At 44.0% G+C, this 16,375-nt stretch overlaps 2 protein-coding genes across 2 annotated transcripts; one reads left to right on the plus strand and one right to left on the minus strand.

Moving 5' to 3' along the window:
- The first annotated feature begins 586 nt into the window (after positions 1–586).
- RNASE1 (ribonuclease A family member 1, pancreatic) lies at positions 587–1,320 on the plus strand. Its single transcript, XM_004329211.4, has one exon. The coding sequence runs from the start codon at positions 587–589 to the stop codon at positions 1,040–1,042; it is 456 nt and encodes a 151-aa protein (XP_004329259.1). The 3' UTR covers positions 1,043–1,320.
- Positions 1,321–12,852: 11,532 nt separating this feature from the next.
- Positions 12,853–14,253, minus strand: RNASE6 (ribonuclease A family member 6). Its single transcript, XM_004329210.4, has 2 exons — positions 14,018–14,253; positions 12,853–13,633 (listed from the first exon to the last, which is right to left on the minus strand). Exon 2 carries the CDS (start codon positions 13,626–13,628, stop codon positions 13,167–13,169), a length of 462 nt encoding a protein of 153 aa, XP_004329258.1. The 5' UTR covers positions 13,629–13,633; positions 14,018–14,253; the 3' UTR covers positions 12,853–13,166.
- Between the last annotated feature and the right edge of the window lie 2,122 nt (positions 14,254–16,375).

Below are 16,375 nucleotides of genomic sequence, written 5' to 3' on the forward strand. Positions count from 1 at the left end.
GAGCAGCCCCCAGGTTGGGGGAGGAGAGCATCTCTCTTTGGAACACAATGGCATCCCTTTATGATGCCAGTGTAAAACACTGGGGCTGAGTTTCCCTTGTGTTGTAGGACAACAGGGCTCTGTCCACCGTGATCCTGGATGAATACTCGGTGGTTATCTCAGGGATACAATTTGGCTTATTCAAAATTTGGATTATTTATTTAATGGTTTATTCAAAAGCATCTTCTAATGAGCCGTGTGAGCGCTGGGTACGGAGGTGTTTTATGTTTCAAAGGTATTTCGTACCAAAAATATTTCTGTATTCAAAGACAGGGCTGCTAGGATTTTAGGTCATTTCTAGGGTCACCACCCAGAGGGGAGGACGGCCTCTCTGTAGGGAGTGGGAATCAAACGTTTGTGGAGAAGAGTATATGTGATTATCTTGTTACTTGGAAAAGCTTGCGGGGAGAGGGACATCTTTCTGGTTGACCTGGAGACCGTAAGCCAGGGAGGCTACAGGTGGGAGCTGGGGTTCTCTTTCTAAGGCGATGTTATTCCTCCTCTCCCCCTTTTCCAGAGGAGGCTCCTCCAGGGCAGTGAGACCACCATGGCTCGGAAGTCCCTGGTCCTGCTGCCATGGCTGGTCCTGGTGCTGCTGGTGCTGGGGTGGGTCCAGCCTTCCCTGGGCAAGGAATCGCCGGCCATGAAGTTCCAGCGGCAGCACATGGACTCCGGCAGCTCCCCAGGCAACAACTCCAACTACTGCAACCAAATGATGATGCGCCGAAAAATGACCCAGGGACGGTGCAAGCCGGTGAACACCTTTGTGCACGAGTCCCTGGAAGATGTCAAGGCCGTCTGCTTCCAGAAAAACATCCACTGCAAGAATGGGAAGACCAACTGCTATGAGAGCAACTCCACCATGTACATCACAGAGTGCCGCGAGACGGGCAGCTCCAAGTACCCCAACTGTGCCTACAAGACCAGCCAGAAGGAGAAACACATCATCGTGGCCTGTGAGGGGGACCCATACGTGCCAATCCACTTTGACGGTTCTGTGTAGGTATCTACCTGAAGCCAGAGATGCCTCACCTCATCGCCTCTCCCCCTCTCGCTTCCTTGCCCTGCAGGCAAGAACTCAAGTTAGTTAGGGCTCTCATTTACCCCCTTCCTCTGCGCGCGCGTGAGCGCGCGCGCACACACACACACACACACACACACACACACACATGTGCTCCCCTGGCTGGCCCCTGCGTGGCTTGGGGGGTGAGGAGTGGGTTGTGAGATGGGGCCTATGTTGACCACTTCACTGCTTCTTTCAATAAAACACAGTTGCAACCACTTGAATTCCTGATGCCGTCCCCATCCAGGTGCTGTTTGTGTGCTCGCTCTCCTGACAGGGGAGAGAACCATGAGTCTGGTTAGCTTTGGTGAGTGGCGAATGGAATCCTCAGATGCCACCTCTTCTGACTTTTGATTTTCACTGACCTGAGATAATTCCTCTCTTTGTAGGTTCCTTGATGCCCAATACAGTTTTAAAGTGTGGGCTCTTTTAGATAAAAAGGAGCTACGGTCTGGGACAGTGTCATGCTGGGCGAGCTGACAGAGGGTGAAGCTCAGATACAAAAATCTCTGGCACAGAAGGAAGGACAGAGTGACCCTGGGAAGACCCTGCTCGGCCTCAGGCGGGGAGGAGAAGTGTATGAAATTATGACCCTAAATTTCCATCTTCCTTTTCTTGAGGGAGCTATTGCTCAGTCAGAAAGCTGGTCCTCTCTTCCTCACAAAGTTGGAACCCTCCATTCAGGAGCTAGGAAGGACTTCAGCGATCGTCAAGGGGGGGGAGGATGAGTAGATTTCAGCTTGTGGACCAACTCTAATTGGAAGTGCCTGCCTAGAGTGCTGTAGAAAAATACCTAAACGGTGAAGTGATGGAACAGTGGCCTCTACCGAAGGCTCGAGAGAGGTGAGGGTGTGTGTGCCACCCACTGGCCATCCCTGACCTAATGTAACCCCCGCCTTTTACAGAGGGGCAACCTGAATCTCGGAAAGGTTAAGCCACCTGCTCACGGCTCGTTAGTGTCCGACTGAGACTAGACCTTGGGTCTCCTGGCTTCCCTGTCATTGCTCTCTCTGCTATTGGAGTTTCCTCAAGAAGGAAACTCCCCAGTCTCCCTCCTTCACCGAGTGCTGTGGAGTCACGGCTTTCTCGGCCTCCGCTTGCTGGGGGCTCTCACAGGTTCCCAGGGCACTTGGCCTATGAGTCTGCTCACTCCTTGGCAACCCTTTCTTACATCCATTGAAAAGCCTAAACATGGCTTCTGTCATCACTTAATCATTTCATATGACCCCCTGTTTACACCTGCATCAAGCTCTAGACAAGGTCATAGAACTAGAGAAAGGTCCTACTGCCAACCAGTTTGACCAGTTCTGTCATTGTCTTTGTGTACTACATTTATAAATGTTGGAAGTGGTTGTGTGTTTTTTAGGTAAAGTGAGTGCTTAGCTCTGGGGCCTCTGTAAGAGGAAGAAGGCCTTTGGGTCAGAGGGGTGGCCAGCTATTTTGTTGGTAGTGGGGATCTCACTCCTTACAAACAGTGAGGATGGAGGAGGGAAAAAAGGGAAACTTTAAGTTTCTAGTTCTGTTTTCTTTAGATAGAATTTTTCTTAAGTTCATCTCACCCTTGTTTCCAAACCCAAAGCTCCTCATTTTCCCTCCTGCTAGTGCTAAAAGAACACTTTAGGAGATCTTTTCTGAGCACTCACTTGGAGCTTTGCTGCATCTATTCTGCACAATCACCAGCTCTGGCTACTGGTTCCATGCACCTTCCTGGCCATGGGACCACCCGGGGAATAAAGTGATAGGTGCTAGCGGATGGTCCGGGTGCAGACCTGCACAGCCAGGGAAACGGGGGTGAGGTGGGGCGGAAAGTGCTCTGAATAGGAGGACTCTGGGCAGGGGAAGATCAAGTCCTGTCCTAGAGCCATCAGGCAGAGTCAAGGAGAGAAACACCAGTCGTCGTTAGACAAATCAGAGGTCTCTGTTCTGTGGGGTGACTATTGCTATCCCACAAATAAAGGAGTATTAACCTCTTCTAGGAGACTGACCCAGGCAGATTCATCTTAAAATTGAGGTGCTAACATGTGAAGATGGGTACCTGCTTAAAGACAGAAATGACCATATCCAGTGATTCTTCTAAGAAGGATAATGTTAATTTTCAGAAGAGTCTTCAAACCAAACAAGCTTCAGGAATTCTGCATTCTCGGTGGACAGGTAAATGCATCCTAGCGTCCACCTTACTCCTGCAATTTTACCTGTACCGACAAAATCAGAGTGTCTTCTGCCTCTTCTGACATGCTGATTTTCTCCTGTCTCTGGTAAATTCCCCTTCAATTCCAGCAGCCAATAGTCTTCCAGCCTGAAACAGATCGGTCACCCATACCGTCAATGAACAGAGTAAAGGGCCATCACGTCAGGTTCTTTCTTTCCAAGTGCTGCCTCATTTGCACTTTGTGCTTTCTGTCTAACTGGAAAATGAAAGGCTGCTCCCAATCGCCACTCTTGCCTCCTGAGACTGATTCAGCCCTCACAGAGCAAGTGGGAGCACTAAAGGGCTTTGAATCTACCTGCCCGTGGCAGAAGGCGCCTCAATATTGGTTTGGGAAATTGATCACGAATGTGGGGCGGCCCTCCATGTGCATGATTCATGATGCATGATGGAGGTCCTGCAGAGAAGTTTCAGAATGAAAGTGTTACCTCCTGAAGACTAAACCGTGGCATACCTGGAAGCATCTCAAAACTGTCTCCCAGGAGCCACTTTCTAGGGGACTAATCTCAAACACCTCTGCAAATCATTCAGTAAATTCCCATATACTTTAGGTTTCTTTGTGGCTTGCAGCAAGTGTAGGTGGGATGGTTTCATCTCAGCTTCCTCCCTCCGGCGCTTATCTCCCTTCCCATTCCCTTATTGTCTTCTTACTTAACAATAGAGAAGGAGTTGTTCATCTGGATGGACAGAGTCTCGGTAGGCCTGTTTTACTAGCCAGTGTGGTGACTGTACTTTAAAGCTCATCACTACTGTATGTCATCCTCTGGTTTCTTCTCGCTACAAGTCTGAGCAGGGCCTGTATTCAGGGTCAGTTTCCTTCCTTTTCCACCTTCCCTCAGTCTGCAGCTGGATGGATAATTGGGCCAGGGCACCTAATGTAGTCCTTGCCCTACTATCAGCTCCCTGTGCTGTGCCCCTAAGGCACTCTGTAGCCCTCTCTGGACCACAGTTGTCTAATCTGTAAAACCCAGGGCTTGGGTTTGGTTATCTCAAAGTCCCCTTACGCTTAGCGCCTTCTACTCCCTATCTTTTGTGTGTGTGTGTGTGTGTCAGTTAGTTCCCCGACCAGGGATTGAACCCGTGCCCCCTCCAGTGGAAGTGGGGAGTCTTAACCACTGGACCACCAGGGAAGCGCTTAGGACTTTCTAGTTGAACATCCATGTCTAGCAGTGAGTGCTGAGCCCTGGCATGCAGTTTCTGGCTCTTTGTGGGTAGGCATCTCTAGAAGAGTCACGTCATTGAGATCTGGTTTGGTTCAGAGCTCTTCTCAGTGCAAAGCCATGTTCAGAGGTCTAGGTCATCCCAGTGGACTTCAAACATGCTTCTAGGGCAGAGTTTCCTCTCAGGCGACTTTAGGCAGCCTCTGAGAGTCAAGGCTGGCAGCTAGCCTCTGCTAGGCGTTGTTAGGCTTCCTGGGACCTGAGAGCCCATGGAGGTTTTTAGCTTGGCTCAGATCCGCAGACGGGAGAGAGTAATGTGGCGGCGAGATCAAGGCAACAACAAGAGAATGCGGGAGTGGGACCAGGAATTTCCTGAGTTTCTTGGAAACATTCCTCATAGAGGCTGGGAGCTGGCCCTGCTTCAGGCCAACATGTTCGGCAGCTTCTCTTCGCCACCTCCCTCAAGCTCCCCCTTCCTCTCCCATAAATACTGCCAGACAATTATTTAAGGGAAAGGCTCTGGGATAAGGAGAGCTTGGGCTGTTGTAACATAGAGACAAAATCTGTTTGCATGGGACCATGAGTGTGTGTGCCCACGCCTAATATGAATGTGATCATGTTTGTAGATCTGTGGAATTAAGGAACATCAGGGCAGGGAAGGTCTTTTGTAATCTAGCTCTAAAACTTTCACCTTAAAAACAAAGAGGGACTTCCCTGGTGGTCCAGTGGGTAAGAGTCTATGCTTCCAATGCAGGGGACCGGGGTTTGATCCCTGGTCAGGGAACTAGATCCCACATGCCGCAACTAAAAGCCTGCATGCTGCAACTAAGACCTGGTGGAACCAAAATAAATAATAAAATAAATAAATAAATATTTTTTAAAAAAGAGAAACTGAGGCATGAAGCCAAGTATGGAATGATGAAAACCAGGTCTGCTGATTCCCAGAGTGTGTGCTTCTATGCCTTGCTTCCACATTTTCCTTCTTTTTCTGTTTTTCTTTTTTAAAAAATATCATATGGGAAAATTGATCTTTTTGGTATACAAGTCTATGAATTTTTAACTTGTATAAATGAATTGCACACTACCAGGACACAGAACAGTTCCATCACCCCCCAAATCCCCTTGTACTATCTCTTTATAGTCATACACTCCCCTCACCCCAACACCTGCCAACCACTGATCTATTCTCTGTCACTATAGTTTTGTCTTTTCAAAATATCATACAAATAGGATTGCACAGTATGTAACCTTCCAAGACTGGCTTCTTTTACTCACTATAATGCCTATGAAATTTATCCAAGTTGTGTGGATCAGTGGTTCGTTCCTTTTTATTGTTGAGTAGCATTTAAGTGCATGGGTGTTCCATGGTTTATTTATCCATTCACCTGTTGAAGGACGTTTGCATTGTTTCCATTCCGGGTGATTATGAAGATAGCTGCTTTAAACATCTGTGTACATATTTTTGTGTGCATTGGTGGAAGAATAGACACATAGATCAACGGAGCTGCATAGAGAGCCCAGAGCATACCCACACAAATACTGTCAAATGATTTTTGACAAAAGTGCAAAGCAATTCTAGGAAGAAAGGATAAGCTTTTCAACAAATTGTGATTGAACATCCACGTGCAACAACAAACAAAAACAAAAGCCCCCTAACTTCAAAACCCTAAACCTTCCTCCCTCTGCCCTCTCTTTTCCGCAGAGGAAGCGCTGTATTGGTGGAGAGACCTATGATATGCTTCTAAGTCCTGGAACCACCAACAGGATCTGTTCTCAGTCAGACCCTGGGTAGGTGGGAGCCTTGAGGTTGGGACAGAACAGGCAATGAAGAAGGCACAGGAGTATAGAAGTAAGACAGAGGGATTACAAATACGGTGTCAGGAAGTAAGTATGGATGAGACTTAGAGGTAGAAAGGGATGAGAAAACAAGATCAGAAGGGTTGGCATAGATGGTTCTGTTGACTACCTGGAAGGTTATAACTAATCAGGTCACTTAGGAGTAGGAGGAAAATCTGTTTTTCTTTTTGGTTTTTTTCTCACAGGAAATGTAGCTCTGCATTCCCAGCATTCCACCTTCTTCTCTTGGGCTTTTGGGAATGGTGTGGGCCCCCTCTATGGCAAGCCTTGCTATTTCACTTAAGCTCAGTAGTGTGACGCCCAGTACTTACTGCTTTTCCAGCCTCCATGTACTCTCGCAATTCCTTCAGTCAACCAGGACAATGGGAGATATAAAAAAACATCAGTTCTTTCCTCAGTACCTTTCCTTACAAGCTGCTGTCTGTGAAATCCCCACAACCACTGGTAGGCCCCAAATAACCGTTGTCATAAGAGCAGGGAACAGCTCTTATCCTTATTGTATCCTCTCCTCGGAAAAGTTGCCAAACTACAAGTAAAGACCTAAATGTAGGGATGCCTCCCACCATCGCTTAGGGCCTTGGGGCTCTTATGAAACTTCTCTTTATAATCACTGTTATAAGCTGAATTGTGTTCTCCCAAAATTTATATGTTCAAACTTTAACTTCTCAGAAATGTAAGATGTAAGTCAGAATGTATTTGAAGCTAAGGCCTTTAAAGAAGTGATTAAGTTAAAATGAGGCCTTAGGTGGGCCCTAATCCAGTCTGACTGGTGTCCTTATAAGAAGAGGAAATTTGAACACAGAGAGACACCAGGGCTGCCATCACTGTCCCAGGGGGAAAGACAGGAAGTTGGGAGCTGGCTAGAAAGGGGGCTATCTGAGGATGTCTTTTTTAGAGAACTAAAAGTACTTTCCTTGAAGCTTGTAATCATCCAAAGGGGAGATGGAACTACTTGGATGAGGTACCAGGAGTTTCATTAAGCCCCTTTTATATGTATGTTTAAATCTATATTAGGTCATTCAGGTCTTGAAACCACCCTGAGAACGAACACTAGTCACTCTTCGTTAAACATTCCAGTTTTCTTGGTTGTTTTTCCCACTCTGCTGAAAGCTACCAGTGATCCAGTCTTTTTCATCTTTCTGTGGCTGGTGATTCGCAGGGTGCCCGACACAGTAGAGTTTGGTAGATTCTATAAATGAAAGTGAGTAGGTAAATATCTTCTTAGTAAATGAGGCAACTGATTATCTGCAAAGATAGGTAATTTGCACAAGTAGTAAATGACCGTGCTGAATTTTTTTTTAAAATTTATTTATTTATTGTCTGTCTTGGGTCTTCGTTGCGGTGCGCGCATTTCTCACCGCGGTGGCCTCTCCCGCTGCGGAGCACGGGCTCCAGGCACGCGGGCTCAGCAGTTGTGGCTCGTGGGCTCTAGAGCGCAGGCTCAGCAGCCGTGGTGCACGGGCTCAGCTGCTCCGTGGCACGTGGGATCCTCCCGGACCGGGGCCCGAACCCGCGTCCCCTGCATTGGCAGGCGGACCCCCAACCACTGCACCACCAAGGAAGCCCCTGAAAATATTTTTAAACTTTTCATTTTGAAATAATTTCAGATATACAGAACAGTTTCAAAAATGATACAAAGAATTCCTGTATATCATTTGTCTATATTCTCTAAACATTAACATTTTTCCTATTTGCTTTATTAGTCACATATTTATGTACAGATACATAAATTTTTTTCTGAATGTGTGCGAGTAAGTTATGGACATGTTGCCCTTTTTCCTAAATACTTCACTATGCATTTCCTAAAAACAAGAACATTCTTTTTACAAGGGTTTAAAATAAGTATACTTATCAAAATCAGGAAATTTGCATTGAAACTATACAGTTATCTAATCCACAGACTGTATTCAACTTTCATCAACTGCCTCACTCTAGAGCCTGAGAGCCACAACTACTGAGCTCTTGTGCCACAACTACTGAAGCCCGTGTGCCCTAGAGCCCATGCTCTGCAACAAGAGAAGCCACCGCAATGAGAAGCCCATGCACCGCAACGAAGAGGAGTAGGGGCTCGCCCCAACTAGAGAAAGCTCACATGCAGCAACAAAGACCCAACGCAGCCATAAATAAATAAATAAATAAAAGATTAAAAAAATAAATAAAAAGAAACCCACGAGTGTCTGGGACTTCCCTGGTGATGCAATGGTTAAGAATCTGCCTGCCAATGCAGGGGAACTGTGTTCAAGCCCTGGTCTGGTAAGATCCCACATGCCACAGAGTAACTAAGCCCACAAGCCACAAGTACTGAGTCCACGTGCCACAACTACTGAAGCCCGCACACCTAGAAGCCGTGCTCTGCAACAAAAGAAGCCACCACAATGAGAAACCCACCCACTGCTGCGAAGAGTAGCCCCCGCTCGCCACAAGAGAAAGCCTGCACGCAGGAACGAAGACCCAACACAGCCATAAATAAATAAATAAAATAAAATAAAAAGAAACCCACTAGTGTCAGGCATTGTACTAGGAACCAAGGATCTAAAGATGCAAATAGCATCTTTTTTTTTGCCTACATGACAATGTTGTCCTATTTCATACTCATCAGGTTGCCAAAAATGCAGGAGCATGATACTCTCATGTTTTGCCAGAGACAGGACATTGAGATGCAAAAACTCACATACCATAGTTTCTGGCAATATTATACAATCAATGCTTCAGTTAGTCTATCTGTCTAACAAATTACCCCCAAACTTGGTGGCACAAAACAATAATTTATTATGCTCCCAGTGGGTCAAAAGTTCAGATAGGACACAGTGGGGACAGCTTGTTTCTGTTCCAATGTCTGAGGCTGCAGCTGGAAGACTCAGAGGTTGGGAGCTGGAATCATCCGAAGGCTCATTCACCCACATGTTGAATGGTTGATGTTGGCTGATACCTTAGCTGGGCCTGTTGGCTGGAATATCTATACAAGGCCTCTCCACGTGGCACCATCTTCCTCACAGCATGATGATTGGGTCCAAGTGTGGGTGTCCTACAAGAGAGAGGGAAAGCCAGGCAGAAGCTGTATCACCTTTTATGACCTGGCTTTGGAAGTCATACAGTGTGACTTTCATCCCATTCTATTCATTAGAAGGGAGTTTCTAAGACTAACCCATACTCAAGGAAAGGGAACATAGACCCTTCTGATAGAGAAGAGTCAATATCACACTATAAGAAGAGCATGTAGAATGGGATATGTTGATATGGACATCTCTGAAAAATACAATCTGCTACAGTCAGTTTGTGAACAAAGAAGAACAAAGAACATCACTCGTTACCCAGTTATACAAGGATTAAGTCGCAACCCACTGCAGTCCACCACTGACAGGGCACCCTGCAGGGAACTGAGAATGAAAAACAGGATGAGGTACTCTGTGCTTTGGAAAAACAAGTTCCTAGATAGTTAGACGTGTATCTCAAGAATAATTTCAAAGACCCCTGATTCTTGCACCTTCCCAAACATAAAAAGTTCTAGTCCTCAGTAAGACCATGGATACAACTTAAACTCGCAATTCTTATGCTGAGTGTCTTTCTGTAAGTTGACAAGTTTCTTTGTACAGAGAAATGTACAAAGATATCATTGCAATGCTGCTTGTTAGGGTGGAAATTTGGGAATATCCCAAATATTCAACAATAGACGACTGGTAAATAAATGATGGTTTATTAATACAAAGGAACAAACAATACACCAGTAAAAATAAAAGAACAACAAAGATACATTTTAACATCGATGAGTCTTAAAAACATTGTTGAGTGAACAAAAAAAGCAAGTTGCAGAATGATTTGTACTATATGATAGCATTTATATAAATTTCTTTTTAAATTGCACATGGAAACCCTATGTTTTGTTTATGAAGATATTATACATGAAATATAAGTATAAAAATAGGACTGGAAACACTTTAAATTTATAATTTCACCTGAGAAAAGTTAAGAGGAATGGGAATGGAGAGAGGAATAAAATGGACGCCAATGTTTTTATGTATATATATATTTTTTAGATCGTGAGTAAATTAAAAACAATATTTATTTTGTGTGCTATATATTGGTTTGTATTTATCTACGTTGTTTAATTCTTTAAAAAATATTTATTTATTTGGTTGCACCAGGTCTTAGTTGTAGTAGGCGGACTCCTTAGTTGTGGTTCCAGTGCTCCTTAGTTACAGCTCCAGGGCTCCTTAGTTTCAGCAAGCTGGCTCCTTAGTTGTGGCATGCAAACTCTTAGTTGTGGAATGCACATGGGATCTAGTTCCCTGACCAGGGATCGAACCCAGGCCGCCTGCATTGGGAGAGCAAAGTCCTAGCCACTGCGCCACCAGGGAAGTAACTACATTGTTTAATTTTTGAAAGGTAATTCATCACGTTAAAAATGAAATTAGCCCATGAGAGAGGGCAAGGGAAGGACTTTATAAAATCCATCAAGTTACTTCCCTGCAGTCCAGTGGTTAAGACTCTGTGTTTCCAATGCAGGGGGTAAGTGTTTGATCAGGGAACTAAGATCCCACATGCTGTGTGGTGCGGTCAAAATAAGTAAATAAATAAAATAAAATCCATCAAGAAGTGTGAAGAGGGACTTCCCTCGTGGTGCAGTGGTTAAGAATCCGGCTGCCAATGCAGGGACATGGGTTCGAGCCCTGGTCCGGGAAGATCCCACATACTGCAGAGCAACTAAGCCAGTGTGCCACAACTACTGAGCCTGGGCTCTATAGCCTGTGAGCCACAACTACTGAAGCCCACTCACCTAGAGCCCTTTCTCCACAACAAGAGAAGCCACTGAAATGAGAAGCCGGCACACTGCAACGAAGAGTAGCCCCCGATCACTGCAACTAAAAAAAAAAGTGTGAAGAGCTCCAGAAGAATTCCCCTCCTCATGAGCGTAAGCTTCCCCCTTCCTGTGAGGCTGTTTGGCCTTGTTTTTGCCACCCCATATGTGGGTTTTCCTCTGTAGGCTTGCCTCATACGTGGACGTCACGTTTTCTGCTTCTATTAGCCCTGTCTAGATAGTATGGTATCTTCCGAAAAAACCAAAAAAGCCAAACAGAAAAACACAAACGGAAAAGAAAGATAAGAATAATAAAAGAGAGAAAAAGGAAAAAAAAAAGGAAAAACACAAACCGTTATAAATTAAAAAGGTGACTTAAAGAATATTCACAGTATTGAATTTATCAATGAAATAGTTTTCGATTGTATACTTTTTTACCCCAATGGAACTAGTTAAAGTATCCATCTAAGGCAGTAAGTAAAGCAGTAAGAGGGGCATAATATTTTACTGGCTCCACATCCTCTAGTCAATATAAATTTTTTTAAAAGTACAGTGTCGGGCTTCCCTGGTGGCGCAGCGGCTGAGAGTCCGCCTGCCGATGCAGGGGACACGGGTTCGTGCCCTGGTCCGGGAGGATCCCACATGCCGCGGAGCGGCTGGGCCCGTGAGCCATGGCCGCTGAGCCTGCGCGTCCGGAGCCTGTGCTCCGCAACGGGAGAGGCCACAGCAGTGAGAGGCCCGCATACAGCAAAAAAAAAAAAAAAAAAGTACAGTGTCCTCTGACCTGATACTCAAATTCTATTTCCACACCCTGTGAGTAAGAGATATGTACTGAATTGTCTACTTAGCTCATTTTCCCTGGGAACTTTGGCATCTCTAAGCCAGAGCTAATCCTCCTGGCACCAGGCTTGGCCCCAGGATGCCATTATAAACATGGACCCTGAAGCTCCTCAGGGCTTCCTGTGTCTTTTGAGTCTCATATCTTTGTAGCACTCCCATATGTACATATGTAACTAAAACTGTTTTTTTCCTGTTGATCTATCTTTTTATTACAGGGGGTATCTCAGCCAAAAACCTAGAAGGGTTTATGAAAAATTATTTTTCCTCCCCTACACATAGGACCTAAATTCTTAATCCCAGTCCTTCCATCTCTAAATCAGATACCTGTTCCAAAGCCCCAATGTTTCTGTGATATTTCACTATCTGAGTAGGGCAAGAATGTTTTTAGTGTCCCAGTGCTTTTTTTTTTACCCCCCTTGATCTATGCTTTCTCTTTGTCCATTCCAATAGACAACAGGAGAATTGACTCTAAGGCTACAGTGGATTATTATCCCTACTACTATTTATATTTAAAACATTATCTGATTAATTATAGAGGCAAATAGTTAAGATCTAGGATGCCTCAGTTACCAGCGTTAGAATCTGTGAAAATACCATCAACATTGAGTATCAGTGCCACCTCCAAACAACCATAGACAATGGTTTCAAGGGAAATATGTGAAGCCATGAGCAGAGTTTGAAGGGATGGAGAACTTTCTTGCTCCAAAGTCCCAGAGACACAGGGGTGAGGGAGTGGCAGAGGCCCCAGGTTGCCAAATAACTTCAAAGGTTGCCTAGGGCCAAAATCGTTCTCCTTGGAATGCTGGTAAATGCAGGCCTAGATAGCTCCAGTCTGGCAATGATGTGAAAGGGAACACGCTTCCAAACACACTTATACACACACTCATTAGAATGCAGCAGAACATGGTTTTATTTCTGTGAACACAATACAACAAAAGTTGGCCGAAGTTCTAAGGCTGAAAATATGGAGACCCGGACCCTTCTTTGCCCTCTTCCCTACTATCTTCCTTCAAAACCTAGAGCTCCAAAGCAGAAAAGAATCCTACATATTTTTTGTCCCAACTCTGGTCTATCCTCATCACCCTAATTTTTCCAATACCCTCCTTTTTCCTTCTATGGGAACCAGGAAAATCAACAAAAGAAAAGAAAAATCAGAAGAGATCGTAAGAGAATTTGTGCCAAGTGAGAGGGAAAATGATGGAAACTTTAAACAATCTTGTCTAAGTGTACAGGAACCAAATGATAAGGAGGGTCGCTCTTCTGAGGGGGGTCACAGGCAACAATGAAGAGCTTGTATTGGGTGCCATCTCGGTAGCGGCAGTCAGGGTACTTCCCCGCAGTGAGACTGCACTGAGTCAGGTTAACAGGCTTTGGACTCTGGTGGCAGTTGTGCCGCCCATTCTTACAGACGATGTGGGGCAAATCACAGACAGCAGCCACGTCCTGGAAGGAGTTGTGCAGAAAGGTGTTTTGAGGCTTACAGTGCTGAGTATAATTATTGACACTGCTCATTGCCTTGTTGCACTGGAGAAGCCTTGGCTGTATATGCTGAATTTCAAACCAGCGAGCCTTGGTGAGATGCTTAGGCAAAGCACAAAGTGGACACACTGACCACCATAGTCCCAGCAGCAATAGGAGAGGAAAGCATCCCAGAAGACCTGGCCCCATCTTTTCTGTGTAAGGAGAGAGAAAATAATGGTAGTAGCAAAAACAATAAGAGCAAAATATCACTCATAACCATTTAGATTTTTATTCTGCCTTTTAAGATTTCATAGCTCTTTTTTGTTTGTTTGTTTTTAACCATCTTCTTTCTCACTCGAGTCTCACAATTCTAAAGAAACTAAAGCCCAGTGAGGAGGAATTTGAGGTAAGACGATCTTTTCTCTGGCTGGTAGATCTCGTTCTTCTCTTTGTCCTGCGCTCATGCGTTTGATGGTCCTCATGTCAGAAACCTTGTCTCTTCCCTCCTGAAATATTTACCCTCCATCTATCTGACCTGGATCTCCCAGCCATCTTCACTGGCCACTCTCCCCAGCCCTGGGGGCTTCTGCTCTTACCAGGTCTCCGCGCTGGGGCTCCCGCTGAGAACAGCAGCAGTAGTTAGTCCCAGGCTCAGAGCTTTCGTCTGTTGTTCTTCTCCCAGGTGTGCAAGGCTGCCTGCGTGTGGCAGGGGAAGGGTCCTGAGCCCTAGGAAAGAGAAGACTGGGGCTTGGAAGATGAACTTGTTGACAGTGTGGATGAGACTCTTAGACTTTCAAACTTGCTGTTTAATGAGTGTCAATAACACTGTAAATGCAGGGAGAGAAAGCTTACTTAAAGAAACAGTGAGACTCAAAACACAGTTTTGAGGAACTGATCACTTCCTGATATGAGTTGGTGCTTCCTCCCTGACTTGAAGCTTCAGTTTTTTGAAGTTTTATGGTTTCATTTCCTTAGGAGAAAATGCACATGAAAATCTGATATAATAACTGCCATGTACTTGGTATGTGAGCTTCAAACATAGACTTGAATGAATTATTCCTTTATGTGTATGTTTATTGGGCCAGATACTGGGCTACTCTGATTCGGGAGCTTGTGATCTAATGAAAGAGACAGTCAGGTAAATGGACCAATGCACAATATATTAACAAATATAAATAGCACTTACAGCTGTGATCAAGGAAACTACAGGTAACTGTGTGGATACAGTAGAGAGGAGGTATTTTTGGAGGGCACAACACCGGCACTGAGTTTTGAAGATTAATTAGAAATTAGGTGAAGAAGATGGTAAGGGCAGCCCAAAGAGGAAACTGTGTGAAGAGACCCATACATATGAAGAAGGGCACATTTAGGGTATTTGCCTCTTAAATCTGTTCTTGCCTTTCCATTGGTGCTGCAATATCCTTATTCAGAACCTTATTGTCTCATAGAGGACTCACATAAAAGTTTCCTACATGGACTCCCTGCCTCTAGTCTCTTTTCCTTCCAATCCATTCTACATATTAATACTTCCAGATTAGTATTTCTTGAGCATAAATATAACAGTGAAACACTCTTGCCCAGTACTTTTAATGGCTCCAATAATCTTTAGGATAAAAAGTATTTCTTTTTATAGCAAAGTTGCAAGATACAAGGTTAATATACGAAAATTGCTTTCTTATATACCAGCAATGAACAACTGGAATTTGAAATAAAAAAAAAAAAGAAACTAACATTTATATTAGCACCAAATAAAAATGAAATACTTAGGTATAAATCTCATAAAATATGTACAAGATCAATATGAGGAAAACTATAAAACTCTGATGAAATAAATCAAAAGAAGATCTAAATAAATGGAGAGATATTCCATGTTCATGCTGAAGGAAATCAGAATATGTAACCCCCCAAAAATGGCTATTTGACATAAAAATTATTTTGCACTGAAGGCAATTAAGAATCATGAAGTGCAGAAAAAGCTCCCCGCTTTTTGTCCAAAGCCAGAAAATAAATTCTCTTTTTACTGGAGATAGACCCTCAACCTCCCAGAGAGGGCACCAGAGGAATCTGCGAAAGAATCTTGAAACTAACCCTTATCTTTCTAGTTACTTCTTCACCATTTACTAACCATACACCAAACCCCTTTGTCTTGTCTTGTCTCCAATTCTTTACAAATATCTTGTTTCTTGGGCTAAAAGGTACAAAAGCTTCCTGCTCTTTTCACGTATTTGGATTTTTCATTCTCTTGTGAATGCTCCCATGTACATGTAAATATTTAATAAAATTTGTATGCTTTTCTCCTATTGATCTGTCTTTGTCAGTTGAATTTTCAGACCCAGCCAGAGACCCTAAGAGTGTTGAGGAAAACGTTCTTCCCATACAATGACATTATGCACTTGTCAAAACGTGTACAACATGAAGAACGAATCCTAGTGTAAATTGTGGACTTTATTAATACTGGTTCATCAAATATAACAAAAGTACCACAGTAAAATAAGATATTAATAATAAGAAAATTGTGAACAGTGTGGTTAGGAGAGGAGGGAGGGAAGAGAGGCATATGGGAGCTCTTTGTACTTTCTACTCAATTTTTCTGTAAATCTAAAATTGCTCTGAACAAATAAGTCCATCACTTAAAGAAAAAAACATTTTTAAGATGTCTGTTCACAACATTGTAAAGCAACAATACTCCAATAAAAATTAATAAAAAAGGAGTAAAAAAATAAGTCTTTTTGCCTAGTGCTCATATATCTTATTCTACATCCTATGTATTAGAACAGTCCTCCTTCTCTCTGCAGTTCCACAACTTGATTGTACACCAAACCCACTACAGAGGAAAACAATACCGAGTTACCCACGTCCTTAAGTAGGGGTCTCCTAACCCTGGCCTCACATCAGAATTGCCTATGAAAAGTTTTAAAATGCCAAGATCCTAGGCCTACTGAATCAGGATCTTG

The sequence above is a fragment of the Tursiops truncatus genome, chromosome 2, assembly GCF_011762595.2.
Source record: "Tursiops truncatus isolate mTurTru1 chromosome 2, mTurTru1.mat.Y, whole genome shotgun sequence".
Taxonomy (NCBI): Eukaryota; Metazoa; Chordata; class Mammalia; order Artiodactyla; family Delphinidae; genus Tursiops; species Tursiops truncatus.

What these genes read in the sequence shown, in the direction of transcription:
- RNASE1 (XM_004329211.4), top strand. Translation starts at nt 587, where the DNA reads ATGGCTCGGAAGTCCCTGGTCCTGCTGCCATGGCTGGTCCTGGTGCTG.
- RNASE6 (XM_004329210.4), bottom strand. Translation starts at nt 13,628, where the DNA reads ATGGGGCCAGGTCTTCTGGGATGCTTTCCTCTCCTATTGCTGCTGGGA.